Raw genomic sequence first — 15,191 nt, forward strand, 5'->3', positions numbered from 1 at the left:
AGCAGGCAAAATGGACATCTTTTAGTATGGCAAGCCTGCTGGGCATATTGCTCATCTTGTTCATAGTATAAGAAAAACCTCAGGGCATTTAAGGCAACAGCAATCCTCAAATATCTATGCTGTCTATCTATCACGGTATTCTCAATACATTGCACTACATAAGCACAGTAAAGGAGCATTCTACCCCACAAATTATATCTGAAATCAGAAGCAGAAACATTAAGTATTCTTTCATTCAGAGAAAAATACCAGTTGAACAGTAAAACTTGTGAATTTTTTTAAACTTTTTTTTTTGACTCCCTAGAAGTGGTTTAATAGAAGTATATTTGATAGACTTATTTCTAATTTCAATATCTCACTATCTTTCTCAAATTTCTCACCTTGCTGTCCACTCTTTACGTAGCCTTTGTCGCTCAGTAAGAACTAGCAAGAAGCAGCTGATGGTTTCATTCCTTTGTTCCTCAGTTTGCTCCTTTTTTCTAACTTCATGGAGGACCAGGCTTGTCTTAAAGGGAAAAAACACATAAAAATTATAATCTAGAAATAGGAAACAATGTGTAAAATTAATAAAAAGCCCATAAGCAAATAAGGACAGTAAATCAATACCTTTTTTTATTACACTTCCACTGCTGACAAATCAATACAGTAAATGATGGTTAGAAATGGCCACCATATATTCAGTATTTAATCAACGTACATGGCACATAAGGTAAACCTTAAAATCTCATTGCCTTAAGTAACATAACAAGACATTGTGCATTCTAACATTTTTTTTTTTTAAAGATATAATTCTTTTCTCTTTTAAACATTTTCTTATATCACATTATATCAGAAGTGTTTCCCTTGCTACAGCATTTGTTTGGGGGACTCCCCCCCAACCCTTTTATCATACTGAAGACAATTCCTGTTTGTATTTTATCTTCTGAAAGGAATTTCTGATCATGTCCCCATGCTCTATTTGTCATGAAACATTTCAAGTAAACAAGTAGCAAAACTCTACCTTTTTTCCTTTATGGAATACACTACAAATTGCTGGAAAAAAAATACATACAGCAGACTTCGCTGTGGAGCAGGCTAACGCTCAGTCCCTGCAGAGCTCAAGTTGTTGGCCTTTCCAAATGTTGCATTAACAGTTAAACCAACAAAACTGCAGATCTGTCCTTCAGCCACCCAGCCAGTCAACTCCAAGTCCATCACTCCTCCTTTGCCTTCTACTACTACAAACTCATTCACAGTTTCCTTCTCTTCTTTCCCCTATGCTTCCCATGGCTGCAAACTTGGGACAAAACCAGAGCGTGCTGATGCTCACTCAACTGACGTACACTGCTGTGCTGACTTGCACAGGCAGCAGTCCAGCGACACCACAGAGCTTGAGTCCATGCAGAAGTCTTCTTCTTCAGTGGGAATAATTTAGTTTTCTTTCTCTCCTTAAACAGCCTCTGATTTTCACTTAATTATCTTTGATACTCTAACCTTCATTCACATATTCCGCAACCAGACCAAAGTATCTAAATGCTTTTGGGAAGGATGCGACTAAATGGACAGAATCCTTACATAAACCTAGTTTATTCCACTGAAAAGGCGGCTAAAAATATGTTTCTAACTTGAGCACTTATGGAAGTGAGTTTCAAAACCCAACTCAAATATCACCAATAACTATAAATGCTTCCACCAGCATGGCCTCTTTTATGGCAACATGACGAACAGGCATGGCATACAGCCTCCTTCTCAGCACCACAGTACACTTCAGTCTGTCCTGCCCAAATGGACATGCACAGATTCCTCTGGGGCTTCTGTGAGGTAAATGGTCATTATCTTCAGGTTGTGAAAACAGTAAGATCTGTTCTTGGTCTGACATTTTTTTTAATGAGATAGAAGAATATGCAGATTATACACTTGTTAAGCTATGCAAAGTAGCAGTGGCCTTGCTACCACGATGATGGTTCCAAAAGACAAGTGTGATAGGATACATATAGAAAATACTTTTATTACACCAACATCAGATAACAAAGACCACAAAGCATCCATCTTCCGTTCCACCTCCCAGCTCTATCAGTTGGCCTACCAAAAGGCCTTACCCCATCATATCAAACTTACATATCAGAAAGAATGGTTTCTTAAAAAAAATGAAAAAACAACAAAACATAAACAAAAAAGCCACCAAATGTCCAAAACCCTGTCTATACAGATCACATTCTTGACCTTGCTCTGACATTACAAAGCAAACAAAAAGCCAGGGAGTAATTTCAGATAAGGATTCTCTGACATGGGTTTCCCTTGCATTGACCTACAACATCTTTTCCACAAGCTCTACCATCCACCAACTTCAACAGGCCTGATCTTAGGCTCACTTCCAGGAACTGCACAGTTAAATAAGGATTTGATAGAGGACTCCAACATGTGAGAACACACTCACATGAGATGAAGAGATGTACATCCTGCAAGAGATGAAAATGAACAGTCCTTGCCACTCAGAATAAATATGCCTCTTAAGGCTCTAACGTTTGTATTTCAAGACTTCTGACACAGCACTACAGGTAAAACTTATCTCCATATAATAGCACGATCGGACTGGTCACACCACCAGGTCGCAGTATACCAGGATTTCCCTTTCAGAATTCTTGGATACCCTTATTAATCACAATGGGACAGGGAAATCCACAGGAGATGGTGAAGCTCGTGATGGTGTAGAACTCTATTTCTGTCCAAGACTGCAGAAAAGCCACAACGTTTAATGATGCAATGCCCGACAAATCTGATAGTACAGTTATTTGTAGGCAAAAAGCATCAAGATCCCCTAAATAAGTGGTTCCCAAAGTGTAGACCATAGAGAACTGATAGTTGCTAAGGACTTTTGAGTTAAAATTTGATCAAAAGAGGATGTCATTGGAGTTTTATCAGTCAGCAAAGCTGGGTGACCACTTCTCCAAATATTCACAGTCACGTAATGCTTGTGTATGAATGCTGATGGCCCAGCCAAATTGCAACTTTGGTACTGCATTCCACTAACTTAAGTCCCCTTCTTCCATATCATAATTCTGGAAATTGAGCATAATTTAATTTTTACTGAGAGAACAACTATATTGCCCCAGACTTCTGTTAACACCTTTCATTTCTCTGGTGATGCAGACAGTTCAAGTGCAGTTTGACACTGCCATCACAAACGCTTCTTTACTGAGCCCTGCGAGTACTGTTGCAGCTACCTTGAGGGTGAAATAGTACATTAAGCAACATACAACAACAATACATAGCAATTTAACTGATTTACTTGTTTCCTAAGAGTGCTAAGGGCAGTAAGGTTACCTGGAATATGAGTGCAGGGTTTGATATGTAGCTTTTATAGAGGCATTTCTTAATAACTCGCTATTCTTATTGTCTCAATAAAAATCCTAAATTGTAATAAATAAAGCAGCATTCTGGGTAAAATTATATTACAAAACACCCTCCTTTGAAAGATTGGGTTTTGCAAGTAACTTGTTTTGGGATTTATTTTTAACAAGGGGATTCAATATATACCTTGACTGATAAAGGTCAAGGGTTCAAGAAACTCGGTCAAAGATGTTATCAGCTGGGAAAGCCATTTCCTCACATCAACACTGATAAAAATCCATCAGAAACCCGGCCGATACCACCCCTACTCTAAAGGGCAGGAATGACCTTCTTTTGAACATCACTATAGTTGCACATCCCATCAAAGAAAATCTGACCCCGTTTCTCAATCCTTTTAATGTTCTTTAATGACAGATAATTGTCTACAGAGGCCCCCTGTGCCCAATGTTGAGTGAAGCCTTCACTTTTCTGAACTGGACTCAACACTGACTCAGTGTTGTTCAGCACACTTGGGACCAGAGGACAGTCGAATAAACAAACAATGCAGCCAGCCCTACAGCCTGTCTTATCTCATCCTTGGGCTCACAGAGATTCTTGAGGGTGGTAATGTTTACAAATTGTTGAAACTTTCTTTCTTTTGCTTCCTGAGCTGGCAAAAACATATCCTGGACAACCCAAGCAACAAGCAACGTAAATTGCTTATCACTTGGGGGAAGCAACTTCTTGTCTCATTGGCCAGCATGTCTCTTTAATAAATAGCAATGTTAACATCTTCAAATCTTCCCCATTTTTCCTTATAAATATACTTAAATATTTAGGGCATTTCCTTTGTAATTCCCAAATGGCACAGTCTAAAAAATAAGGAAAAAAACAACACACAACCCACCTCTCAAAAAAAACAAAGTTATGTACGCATATACAAAGCAGCTGCCAATCTGGTCTTCTATGCGAGGCTGTTTAGCAAATTATATCCTTTACCTTCCTCCTGGTTCAATGGCAGAACTAAATATCTATTGCTGTACTGACATATTTACTGTGCAAGAAATGTATTTTAAAAGACCAATATCATACTCATCTCATTGCCACTGATGAAATATATCAGTGACATATGACTGAATAGAAACTCTTAGAATTATATATTACTATTATTACTATTACAATATCCAGGATACACACTTAAAATTATGTTTTTTATTAGTCCTAAAGCTATTGTAACAGGATAACTGGTATACTTTTTTTTCTTGCATACACAGCAGAAGAAATTACGTTCCAACACAAATAAGGGACTATTCTGCTTAACAAACAAACAAAGCATCCTCAATAACACACTCAAAAGAACCACGCTGGTACCTTTTTAGTCTTTTAAAGTTTGATTACCCTTCCTTCAGTACAGACCTCTCAGGATTAGAAACATGTACAGCTGGAGACACAAAGCCTAATACTCTGTCAAACAAACTAGCCTTCAGTCTGAGCTGAAGTGGCACTTGGGACAGTTCATCTTTTGGTCCCACGTTATTGGGTCAACAAATGAGAATTTTCATTCCGAGTTAAAGACTGAATTTACTCATCACCAGTTTAAATAGGATAAGCTTCTGAATCTTTACTAATCACTTCCACTTTAATGTAGCAGTCATCTCTCAACAGTCAATAACTAGCAGAGGAAGGAAAAACAGCAAGTGTAAAATCTGTAAACAGGGCTACAATTTAAGCCTTTCTGCATCTTCCTTGTTATCTTTGTGACTATTTTGCTGTTAGTGTACCCTGATGAAAGTCTACAAAACCAGAACACTGTGCCTTTTAGAGAAAAAAAAGAACCTGTAATCTATTAAGCCATATTAATTTAACATGTCATAACTTCCATGTGATAAAAAAAGCTAGTAATTGCTTACAAACCACTGTTCATTTCTTCTTTGCTTTTAAATTTTTTTAACTTAAAATATGAGTAAATGCAGCCATTTTCATTGAGATGTGGAAGTAGCCAGTATGGTTTAAGTTATCACCCAGCAATTTGGGCACATTAAACCCAATTCTCTGCCTTTTGTTTATTAATCCACTATGCCAGATATCACAGTTTCACTCAGCAACCCTCATGTTTTGGATGATATTGAAAAATGGCTCATGTTTGTCAAAGAAAGTTAAAAAAAATGGTAAAGAGGAAAAAAGTGTTGTTTATAGAAGCCAGCTGCTCTGGCTTTGGCGCCAGCAGCTCTTCATCCTGCTATTTTACGCTTGCAACCCCCACTGCCCCCACTGGCACAGGTACAACTAAATGTTGACTTCAATGCTTCAGAGAGCACTCAACTGATTCTGTACATGATTAATTGCCAAAGACATGGCAGACCATATGGAACAGAGAAAGCATCAAGTAATTCATACTTCTGTATATGATCATTTGGCCCCTGTTGTTTTAATGTACAGGAAAGAGCTAGTATAGCACAGACCTGGTGTCTTGCCCTTGACAGCCCATTAAGAAATCTCAAAGCACCTAGTTGAAGTTATGCTGTTGGCTTTTCAATAGCAGCCTAATAAAACAGAAGCAAAGCTTTCCAACTAGTCTTAAATCTTTCACATACAGTACATTAACCACTGCTGCTAAAACAACTGGTTTCTTATGATAGGAAATGGGATTTGATTTCTAGCCTCTGCATACTTACTGAAAGCCTTTTTCTGACCTTTGGAGGGTTTACAAAATCATTGTTCGTTTTTCCTGCCATTTTCCCAGTTTCTTGCCATGGTGATCCTAATAGATTTGTTTAAGGTTCACTACATTCTACTCTTACTAGCTGTTATATGCAAACTGTACAACGAAGGTAGGCTCAAGGGAGCTGAAAGGAAAGAAATCATTATTAACTGTTTTCTTCCTGAGAGTCAGAGAAGTCACTGCAACATCTAAAACAATTTACTTTTAAAGACCCTATAAAACAAAACAAAAAAATTCCTGAAAGAAAGCAATACACTAGCGTGTGCTTTCTTTTATCAGACTGGAGACAAAACATCAACTTTCATTTGAGAAGGAAGGCCAATTTATTTTAAAACTGTGGTATTCTCTGGGATGTCTGACAGAGCTCAATGAAAAGAAAAAGATGCAGACTTGGAATATATGTCTCTATCATTAACTACTTTATATTAGTTTTATCTACTGTTAACATCTTTTCAGTCATATTCAGTCAAGAAAAACATTTAATAATGTTTCCCTGTCAGGATTCTTAAGATGACAGTGCTAAAAAGTTAATCCCCATCCTCACAGATCTTTTGGCAGTTTTGACATATGTTGGCAAGGATGTATTTGCTGGCACCGTCCAGTTGGAAAATATTTACATAGAGTTTTCTTGTCTGTGGATTTTCTAGTTGTCTAAATTACCTTCATGCTCTGAAAGGCCTTATGTGGGAAATCCTAATAATTGGACATTCATTAGCAGTAATTGTCCAGGCTGCTGAATTCAGCTAACAATACTAATACTCCAGCAGAATACATGAATAATCCAAAAGCCAATATAACACTTTGTAACTGTTTTTACTTTTACATGAAACACTGGCATATAACAAGATGAGAAATTCATACAGAGGTAAGATACTAAAGAGAGATAAAACATGAGCTAAAATTGATAGAATACTTCCAACATTAAAATGAGTCAAATAGTATGTCCACATTTAAATAAACTATAAAGAAATGGAGAATGTTATGAAAGATTTGGTTTTTTGTAGGGTAAAGGGAACAAAGTCTCAAGTTTTCACAAAGATCATGGACTGTCCTCTACCATTACATTCAGAAGCGCACAATCAGCTAAAGCACTTAAGCACATCTAAACTAAGCAAGTACATAACCCAATTATAGAGTAGAATGCTTGAAGTTAGACATATGCTTAAGCTCTAAATACAACAAGCCTACATGCATTAAAATGTAGGGAGCTCTGTCTCTCTTTGAGGTATTCTCTGCTGACAACAAAGGATGAATACCTGACTTGATAGATGAGTAGTTCGACCTAGAAAAACCTACAGAGAGTAGATCACAAACATTTCTATAAAAACTTTAGGTCTCGCCTACACTAAAAAGTTGTACCATTTAACTACCTCTGCAGAGCTAAAGCAATACATTCTCTAGCTGTATGAATTTAAAGGTCATAAAGTAAAATAGGTAGAGCTTATTCCTACATGAGAAAGGAAATTACCTTTATGCCTATATAATTCTATCTATACTGGGGTCTTGAACCATATATTTAGGAAAACAGAATTGAGACAAAACTATGACCAAGTAGTTTTACATTATTCTGGCATGCCAAAACTGAATAAATTTCCAGCAGAGGGGAAAAAAAAACAACAAAAAAACCACAACTATTTTTTTTGCTGGATAATTCAATGTGGTTACAATGAAAAATCTGAAAAAAAAGTATAAAGACCAACACTTTCAAAACCTGTTTGCTGCACTAACCAGTTCAGCAGTGCTCTAAAGGTGAAGTATAACCCATCGCATCAAGAAAGAACAACTGACCCACTCACAATGTTTGGAATAAGAGTGGCTTAGCACCTTCAGATGTATGGGTGAGTGAAAGGTTACCCTTTAGCCACATTCTCCCAGAGCATGGCCCCTCCACCTCTGAATGATCAATAGCACAAAGACAGAAGCAGGCCTACCATGCATAGTGGATTATATGAAGTGTAAAACATTGTGGGGTAAAAAGCTTTTGAAAGAAGTCAGGAAAAAGAAATGACGCTTGCAAGAATATACAGCTGACAGGCTAGTCCCCAACAAGTGAATATGTTTGAAAACATTGTGAATTCAAGAAAAGAACGTGCCTTTTGTTTCCAAACCTACAGTGTGTCTTTACCCCAACTGTTGCCTGCATGGCTGAACATATGTTTTCTGAACAAGAACTGAAGCAGAAAGTGCTCTTTGTTATAATTCACTCCTTTGTATACACCTCCCTTTTTCCCATTTTGGTCACATGCAAACAGTAGTTATGCCGAACACTTAAGATCTGAAGGACTGCTCAGCAGTATATGCTTCAGTGATTATTTACTATCACTGAAATCAGCTAAAATGCAATACAAGACTCACTTCACTAATGTGCGCTCTGGACAGCTTACCTTTGGCAATACTGAATCACAGGGAGTACAACCTGCACTACTTTGCTCAGCAAGCAGACACAACCTTCATCATCGATTGCACACAGTTCTAAACAAGCACAGAAGAATTGTACAGTAAATGGCTGAATTGGTTGAAACGAATACTATTTTGAATTAAATACTTATATAATTTTACTGATTCCAATCAAATAATTCTATATGTAAGCAAGGCTTTGCTTTGACTCATCTAATTTATACTGAAGACTTTGTATGGTAAGCAATGTAGAAGCTTCCCTTAAAATATTTACAGACTTGTACCAAAATCTCCAAACTAGAGCCTTTGCAGCTCTCAAAACACAAACTGGAATCGCTAAGCTTAATACTATTGGTCACATGAGAAAATATTTTTAAACTTCCCCAAACTATGAGTCCTCATATTCTCCATTCCTCAGATAGGAACACGGTGAGCCTAGATTCTGAATTCATGATTGCATTTCTGTTTGTGACTATCTTTCAGTGTTTACACTAGAAGTGTAATCTGCTGTACTATTGATTTCCTTGAACAGCCTATCTTAGTAGCTTTTTAGTATGGAAAAGCCTTGAATACCAACATTTTTCTCTCATCACTGAAGCCACCACCTGTTGCCATTAAGCCACCACCACCCTAGCCACTACACTTTCTAGCACAATGCCTTGTAAAAAATTGTGCAGATATTTGGGACATACTCTCGGTGTCATTAGTTTTACTGAAATAATTTAAAACACAAAGATTCAAGTTACAGAATGGGTTCAACACTGCAGAATGAAGAAGCTGCTAGCTACAATCAAATGAAATAGCAAGCCACTTATGTCCAGAAGTGCCTGTGGGCATGCCTTGTCTAAGACATGCCATAGTAGAATAGCAATTTAGTACATATGCAAGATAACCACATACAGCTGAATCATATCTTCCAGTGATATATGGGTTTCAATGCCTTTATCATCCTCACAGTACTAAAGGCCCTGGGTCTATGAATATCCCTGTGATAATGGGACTCTCACCAAGTTGTTTCAGAAATGAAGTTTTGTCACATTTGACTCAAGTAACAGTTTCATTACCCCCAGTAGCACCATGACACACCTTTATGTAGATTTAAAATTCATATTCATGTAAGGGCAGTAGTACATAGAAGCTGTCATGGCAAAAGAGAGAGAAAAAGAATTTAGAACAAGCTCCTGGGAAGACCACAGATGAAAACAAACAGAACCTGATATCTTATGCTTATTCATTTAATGCATAGGGAATACGACATTGTCAAACAGCAAGCAGGATGACACGACTCATTGCTAGACATTGATCATGACAATAGCTTTTGGTAATCTGCTACTACGCAAATTGTGATTTTTGTTCCTTAACTGAAAAGTAGGTAATCTGATTTTAGTCCCCCATCCTCCTCTCATTCCATTGTTTTACATAACAGAATATGCTAGGCATTTAATATATAGCTGGGTACTTAATATATAGCCCTACAAATGGTGATGACCCAGCGCTGAGGATGTGCAGTCTAAGCATACAAACAACACACTAACAAACTAAAAAAAAAAAAAAAAAAAAGGAACCAACAAAGGAACATAAACAGAAAAGTTTATTGAGTTAATTCTCATCAGTCACGCAAAATATGTATAGTTACAACCTCGGATATAATACTTACAATAAATACAGATTCCTTCTGGGAGGGCAGGCAATTACTTACTTCTCCTGCACTCAGAGCACGTGTAGGAACAAAGTCTTACACACTTCATCCTGAGTTCAGCGTGTCCCTCATGATTTTCTCACAGGCAAGCTCAGGAACTATGGGCTGGATGCGCAGACAGTAAGGCAGATTGAGAACTATCTGAATAACAGGTTTCAGATGGTTGTGATCACTGGCACAGGGTCCAGCTGGAGACCTGTAGCTAGCAGTGTCCCTCACAGGTCAATACTGGGTCCAGTGTTGTTTAACATATGACTTGGACGAAGGAATACAAATGCCTCCTCAGCAAATTTGCTGATGATACAAAACGGGAGGAGTGGCTGATGCCCAGGAGAGCTATGCTGCCATTCAGTAGGATCTCGACAGGCTGGAGAGCTGGGCAGAGAGAAACCTCTTGAAATTCAGCAAAGGCAAGTGAAGGGCCCTGCACCTGGGGAGCAATAACCCCAAGCACCAGTACAGGTGGGGGGCTGACCTACTGAAAAGCAGCTCTGTGAAGAAGGACCTGCAGGTCCTGGTGGACAACCGTGAGCCAGCCCTTGTGGCCAAGAAGGCCAATGGTGTCCTGAGGTGGATTAGGAAGAGTGCTGCCAGCAGGATGAGGGGAGTGATCTTCCCCCTCTACTCAGCCCCGCTAAGGCCTTACCTGGAGTATTGTGTCCAGTTCTGGACTCCTGAGTACAAGAGGGACATGGAGCTCCTGGAGCGAGTCCAGTGAAGGGCTACGGAAATGATTAAGGAACTGGAGCATCTCTCATGTAAGGGAAAGCTGACGCCGGGCCTGTTTGGCCTGGAGAAGAGAAGGCTCGGGGGAATCTGATCGACGTGTGTACATTTCTGAAGGGAGGGTGTCCAGACAGTGGGGCCAGACTCTTCTCAGCAGAGCCTGGCAACAGGCCGAGAGGCAACAGGCACAAACTGCCATACAGGATGTTCTGTCTGAACATGAGGAAAATCTTCTTTACAGTGAGGGTGACAGAGCACTGGAACAGGTTGCCCAGAGAGGCTGTGGGGTCTCCTTCCCTGGAGACACTCAAAATCCATCTGGACACAAACCTGGGCGCTGTGCTCTAGGAGGCCCCACTTGAGCAGGGACTTTGGACTTGATGATCTCCAGAAGCTCCCTTACAACCTCAACCACTCTGTGATTCAAAGTAAACTCTGCCTGATTCTGTACGTGTACCTTGGTGTACTCTTCTCACAGACACACAGACGGCACACGTGCAGTCTCCATTTTGTCAGACTCGGCCGCAGTGGCTGGCGCTGCCAAGCTGGAGCACTCGCATGTGGTGCTCGCAGGCCTCTGCTCCTCCTGAGGACAGGGTGCTTGCCACAGCTCTCATCCACCACCACCAGGCCAGGAATTTAGGAACTTTCTCACTACTTAGTGTTCCTCTGAGTGCGATACATCTGTAAAACCTGCATTTTAAAAACTGGTTAATGCAAACTATAGCCAATTATTGGTTATGTTATTTTGATAAATTTATGTTTCAGTAAAAAAAGAGTGCTATGCGCTGCACTTCCTGGACTTTATATGGGTATTTTGCACATGTTTCCCTTTCATCAGAACGATCTAATGTCACGGTTATATGGATGTGACAAGTACCAACAAGCTAATAGCCCACTCTATCAAAATACTGCTTGTCTTCCATTAATATTCCCTGGTCTCCCTCTCATATGGATCTGTTTTCATTTCATTGTGAAATTTTTGCTCTCTCTCACTCTTTGGAAGGGAGCAATCAAGCTCTCAGTAATTAATTTATCTCCTCAGGAGAAAGAAAATAAAAGGTTCATTTTTTCATCCTTAAAAGGGAAGATTATCAACTAATTAACCCAACAATTAAAAGTACACACATAGAAAGAACAAGTAGCTCAGGGGAAAAATAAATCAGTTCAGAAAATTTTCAGATTTCTTTTGTCACCTACTAGTGCATTAAAAAACAACAACAACAACAACAACAAATCTTTCTCAGGAAATATTTTAAGTTATAGTCTACTCAGGTTCTGAATGTTGTGATTTTGTCATATTCATTTTCCATGAACATTCGACTATTTATAGATGAATACTAGAGAAATATTTTAAAGCTTGAATGGCCAACTATTTGGTAACTTCACTACACAGCAAAAATTATTATGCAGATAATTTTCATTAGTGACATATCATTCAATCAGGAAAAATAAACTTTACCCTAAGATTCATATGCCTAACAAAGAAAAACAGTGCAATCAACAGATCTCTGCAAACATAAGCATATCAATTACATTTTGAATAAAAAGTCATTTGCTGAAGACTTTGGTAATTCAGCAAATACGACATTTGCATGATGTGCTCACAAACTACAACAGTACAATTTGGAAAAAAAGAAGGCACAGTTACTCTGCTACACTCTGCAACAACACATTCAGTACAGTGCACTGTTGCATTTGCAGTTCTGGTGTTACCATTCACTCGTGTTTGCTTCTATTGGTGAATGAAATAAGAGAGGGGTTCTCAAGTTCAGCTGCAAAGTCCAGCTTAAGAGAGAGGTCAAAGGTGGCTGACTAATCACCTCTGCACCCTTTGGGAAGGATCGCTTAATCCACCAGTAGAAGTTACAGCAATGTCAAGGATGTAATAACATATATGGGCCAAGCACCTTTAACAAACACGTAGTGAGGACATGGCACAATGGAGATGTTCTCCATTAAGCTAAAAAAGAAAGCTTTCTGACCTGCGTTGCTACAGAAATGGAAGTTAACAGTATGTGGAAGAAGGTTTGACCTGTGTTCTTCACATACCACAACTTCTACCTTAAAGATGCATCGGGACTAGTTATACCACAGCTATAAGTCTCCATTTAATATTATTGTCTATCTACTTCACATTCTGCTTTAGCACAACAGCACAGGGCAAATCACATTTCACAGTATTTGGAGTCCATAAATAAGAGATACAGACTACGTGAACAATAATCCAACCTATTCATATGGTACATAGAAGTATTTTTCTTTTTAGAAGCAAAAAGATTTAATTGGATCAAAAATGGGGCTTTCTTCAATATTTAGACTTCAGATTTTACTACCATCACCCTCCACCCCTTTTACATTTTTATTTAAGTTGTTATCATGCAATTTTTGATATATATATATATCTAATCAAATTTCATGGCTTATGTGTTTTAAAATACAGCAACCAAATTCTGTGAACTTAATCTCATACTGAAGAGTTTTCATCTCAGAAAAACACCTATTTTGTCTCAACAGCAAGATGGTAAGCAAAAAATAATTTTCTGTCTGGGTAACACAATCTGAGAGCCCACAAAGTACTATTCCAAGTAAGCTACAATTTGCAGCATTCAGAACAGTGCTGTTTGATAAGGATTTGTCATTGCTTCATCTTCTAGAGAGAGTAGTTCCCCCTTGCCTTGTTTCTTCAGTGCTTACATATTCAATACATAGAAACCATTGCATACAACCTTCAAATTTCTCACACTGGGAGGATCACACTCATACGTATATATTCTTCATGTGCTAGTATAAGTCCACGCATCTTAAAAGTAGATATGAATCAAATTAAATTCATGGTCCAAAATTATAAATGAATAAAAAGGAAACGACCTAGAACTGAGATATCTTAAAAAAAAAAAAAAAAAAAAAAGGCATGACTGCAACTTTTTTTGGCCTACTAAACCAACTGCAAATGCCAGCCACAGATTATAATTAGAATTTGTTTTGAAATGTCCTAACATCTTGGGATTCATGGCAAATTCTAGATAATCAAAGCCAAAATAACCCAGAAAATTTCAACTGTATCTTTCCTCCATACCTGTGACTATAGATAGAAAAGCACCAAACAGACTGAAATCTCCCCAAACCATTTTGGATATACTTAATTCACTTTTCAACTGATTAAAAACACTGAGCATACTAACTTATTTTGACATTTTTTACATAGTCAATCTCAAAACCTCTACAGCAACACATAAATAGCAACTGGTAAATTGTCGTGTAAAGGAAAAACAGTGTAAGCTTTGTTTACTACTTCTAGGATGTTAGGAAAGAGGAAAACCTTTGTTTTGTTATTTGAGGTGAATTCATTGGCTCAGTTAAAAAAAAAAATATCACAGGTCAAAAGAACAAAATGACACACAAAATCCATTGCCAAACTGGCTGTTGGTTGGATGAACAAGAGTAATGCTAAACAACTGTGGTATGGAGACAAAATATGCTTTCTTTAAGACACTTTTACAATAAGTTATTTAAGCCTTGTGAACAGCCTTGCATCCACCCATCACACATTAATGAAAACAAAGGGGGCCCATTTACATTGTAACCCTGCAGTGGGGTTAAGCATGCGACCTTAAAATATGGTGCGCTTGTGCTCAGTGGAAAGGTTCTTGACAATATAAACAAGAATTACTGCTGTTAGAGAAAGGGAAGACAATTAAAAACAATCTAGGATGCATGTTGTACAGCTGTTCAAGTTTCAGCTACATCTGACCTCTAAAGATGCTATGTATTTTACTTGAGAAACTTAAGCCATTCTGGTTTTATTGAAATAATTCTTCAGCAAAACCTAAATTTGTATGAAAAACATGAGGTTTTGTACGACCAACACAATGAAAATTGTGTATTGCTAGCAAAACACGCCATCATTGCAGTTAAAAAGATGTTGTGGTCTGCACATCTCTTTCCAATACTTATGTTTGCTAACAGCTAAGCAAAATGGAAATCTTTATGAAGAAAGCTAAAAAAAAAAAAAGCTGTTAAGAAAAAAAGAAACTGTTCTTGAAACAAAAGAGATTTCAATAGGTCAAATCCTATAATCAAATCTGTTTGACAGACCTTTGTGCCCAGGCAAAACCTGCGTGATTTCAGCAAAAAAAACTGCAGGCACAGTGTCCCGATATAGATCAGATTGCAGAACCAAGAAGCCACAACATTTTTTAAACTTAATTTTGGATACCATTGATTCCAAATGCAATAAAGAAAGACTGCAATTATGGTTAGTATTTTCATTATATATGCCTACAAATTTTCTAATAAGTAAGAAAATACTTAAACGTTAAACAGAAAATGATGCAA

The 15,191-nt window shown here is 38.0% G+C and overlaps 1 protein-coding gene across 2 annotated transcripts in view; it reads right to left on the reverse strand.

The window, feature by feature from the left end:
* FTO (FTO alpha-ketoglutarate dependent dioxygenase) overlaps positions 1 to 15,191 on the reverse strand; it is a 247,020-nt gene that overhangs the window by 138,287 nt on the left and 93,542 nt on the right. For both annotated transcript variants that reach the window (XM_040570875.1, XM_040570876.1), the window contains one exon: positions 381 to 505. In XM_040570875.1, the coding sequence (XP_040426809.1) occupies positions 381 to 505 (125 nt within the window). The remainder of the gene's footprint in view (positions 1 to 380; positions 506 to 15,191) is intronic.

The sequence above is a fragment of the Cygnus olor genome, chromosome 12 (genome assembly GCF_009769625.2).
Source record: "Cygnus olor isolate bCygOlo1 chromosome 12, bCygOlo1.pri.v2, whole genome shotgun sequence".
NCBI classification, from domain to species: Eukaryota; Metazoa; Chordata; class Aves; order Anseriformes; family Anatidae; genus Cygnus; species Cygnus olor.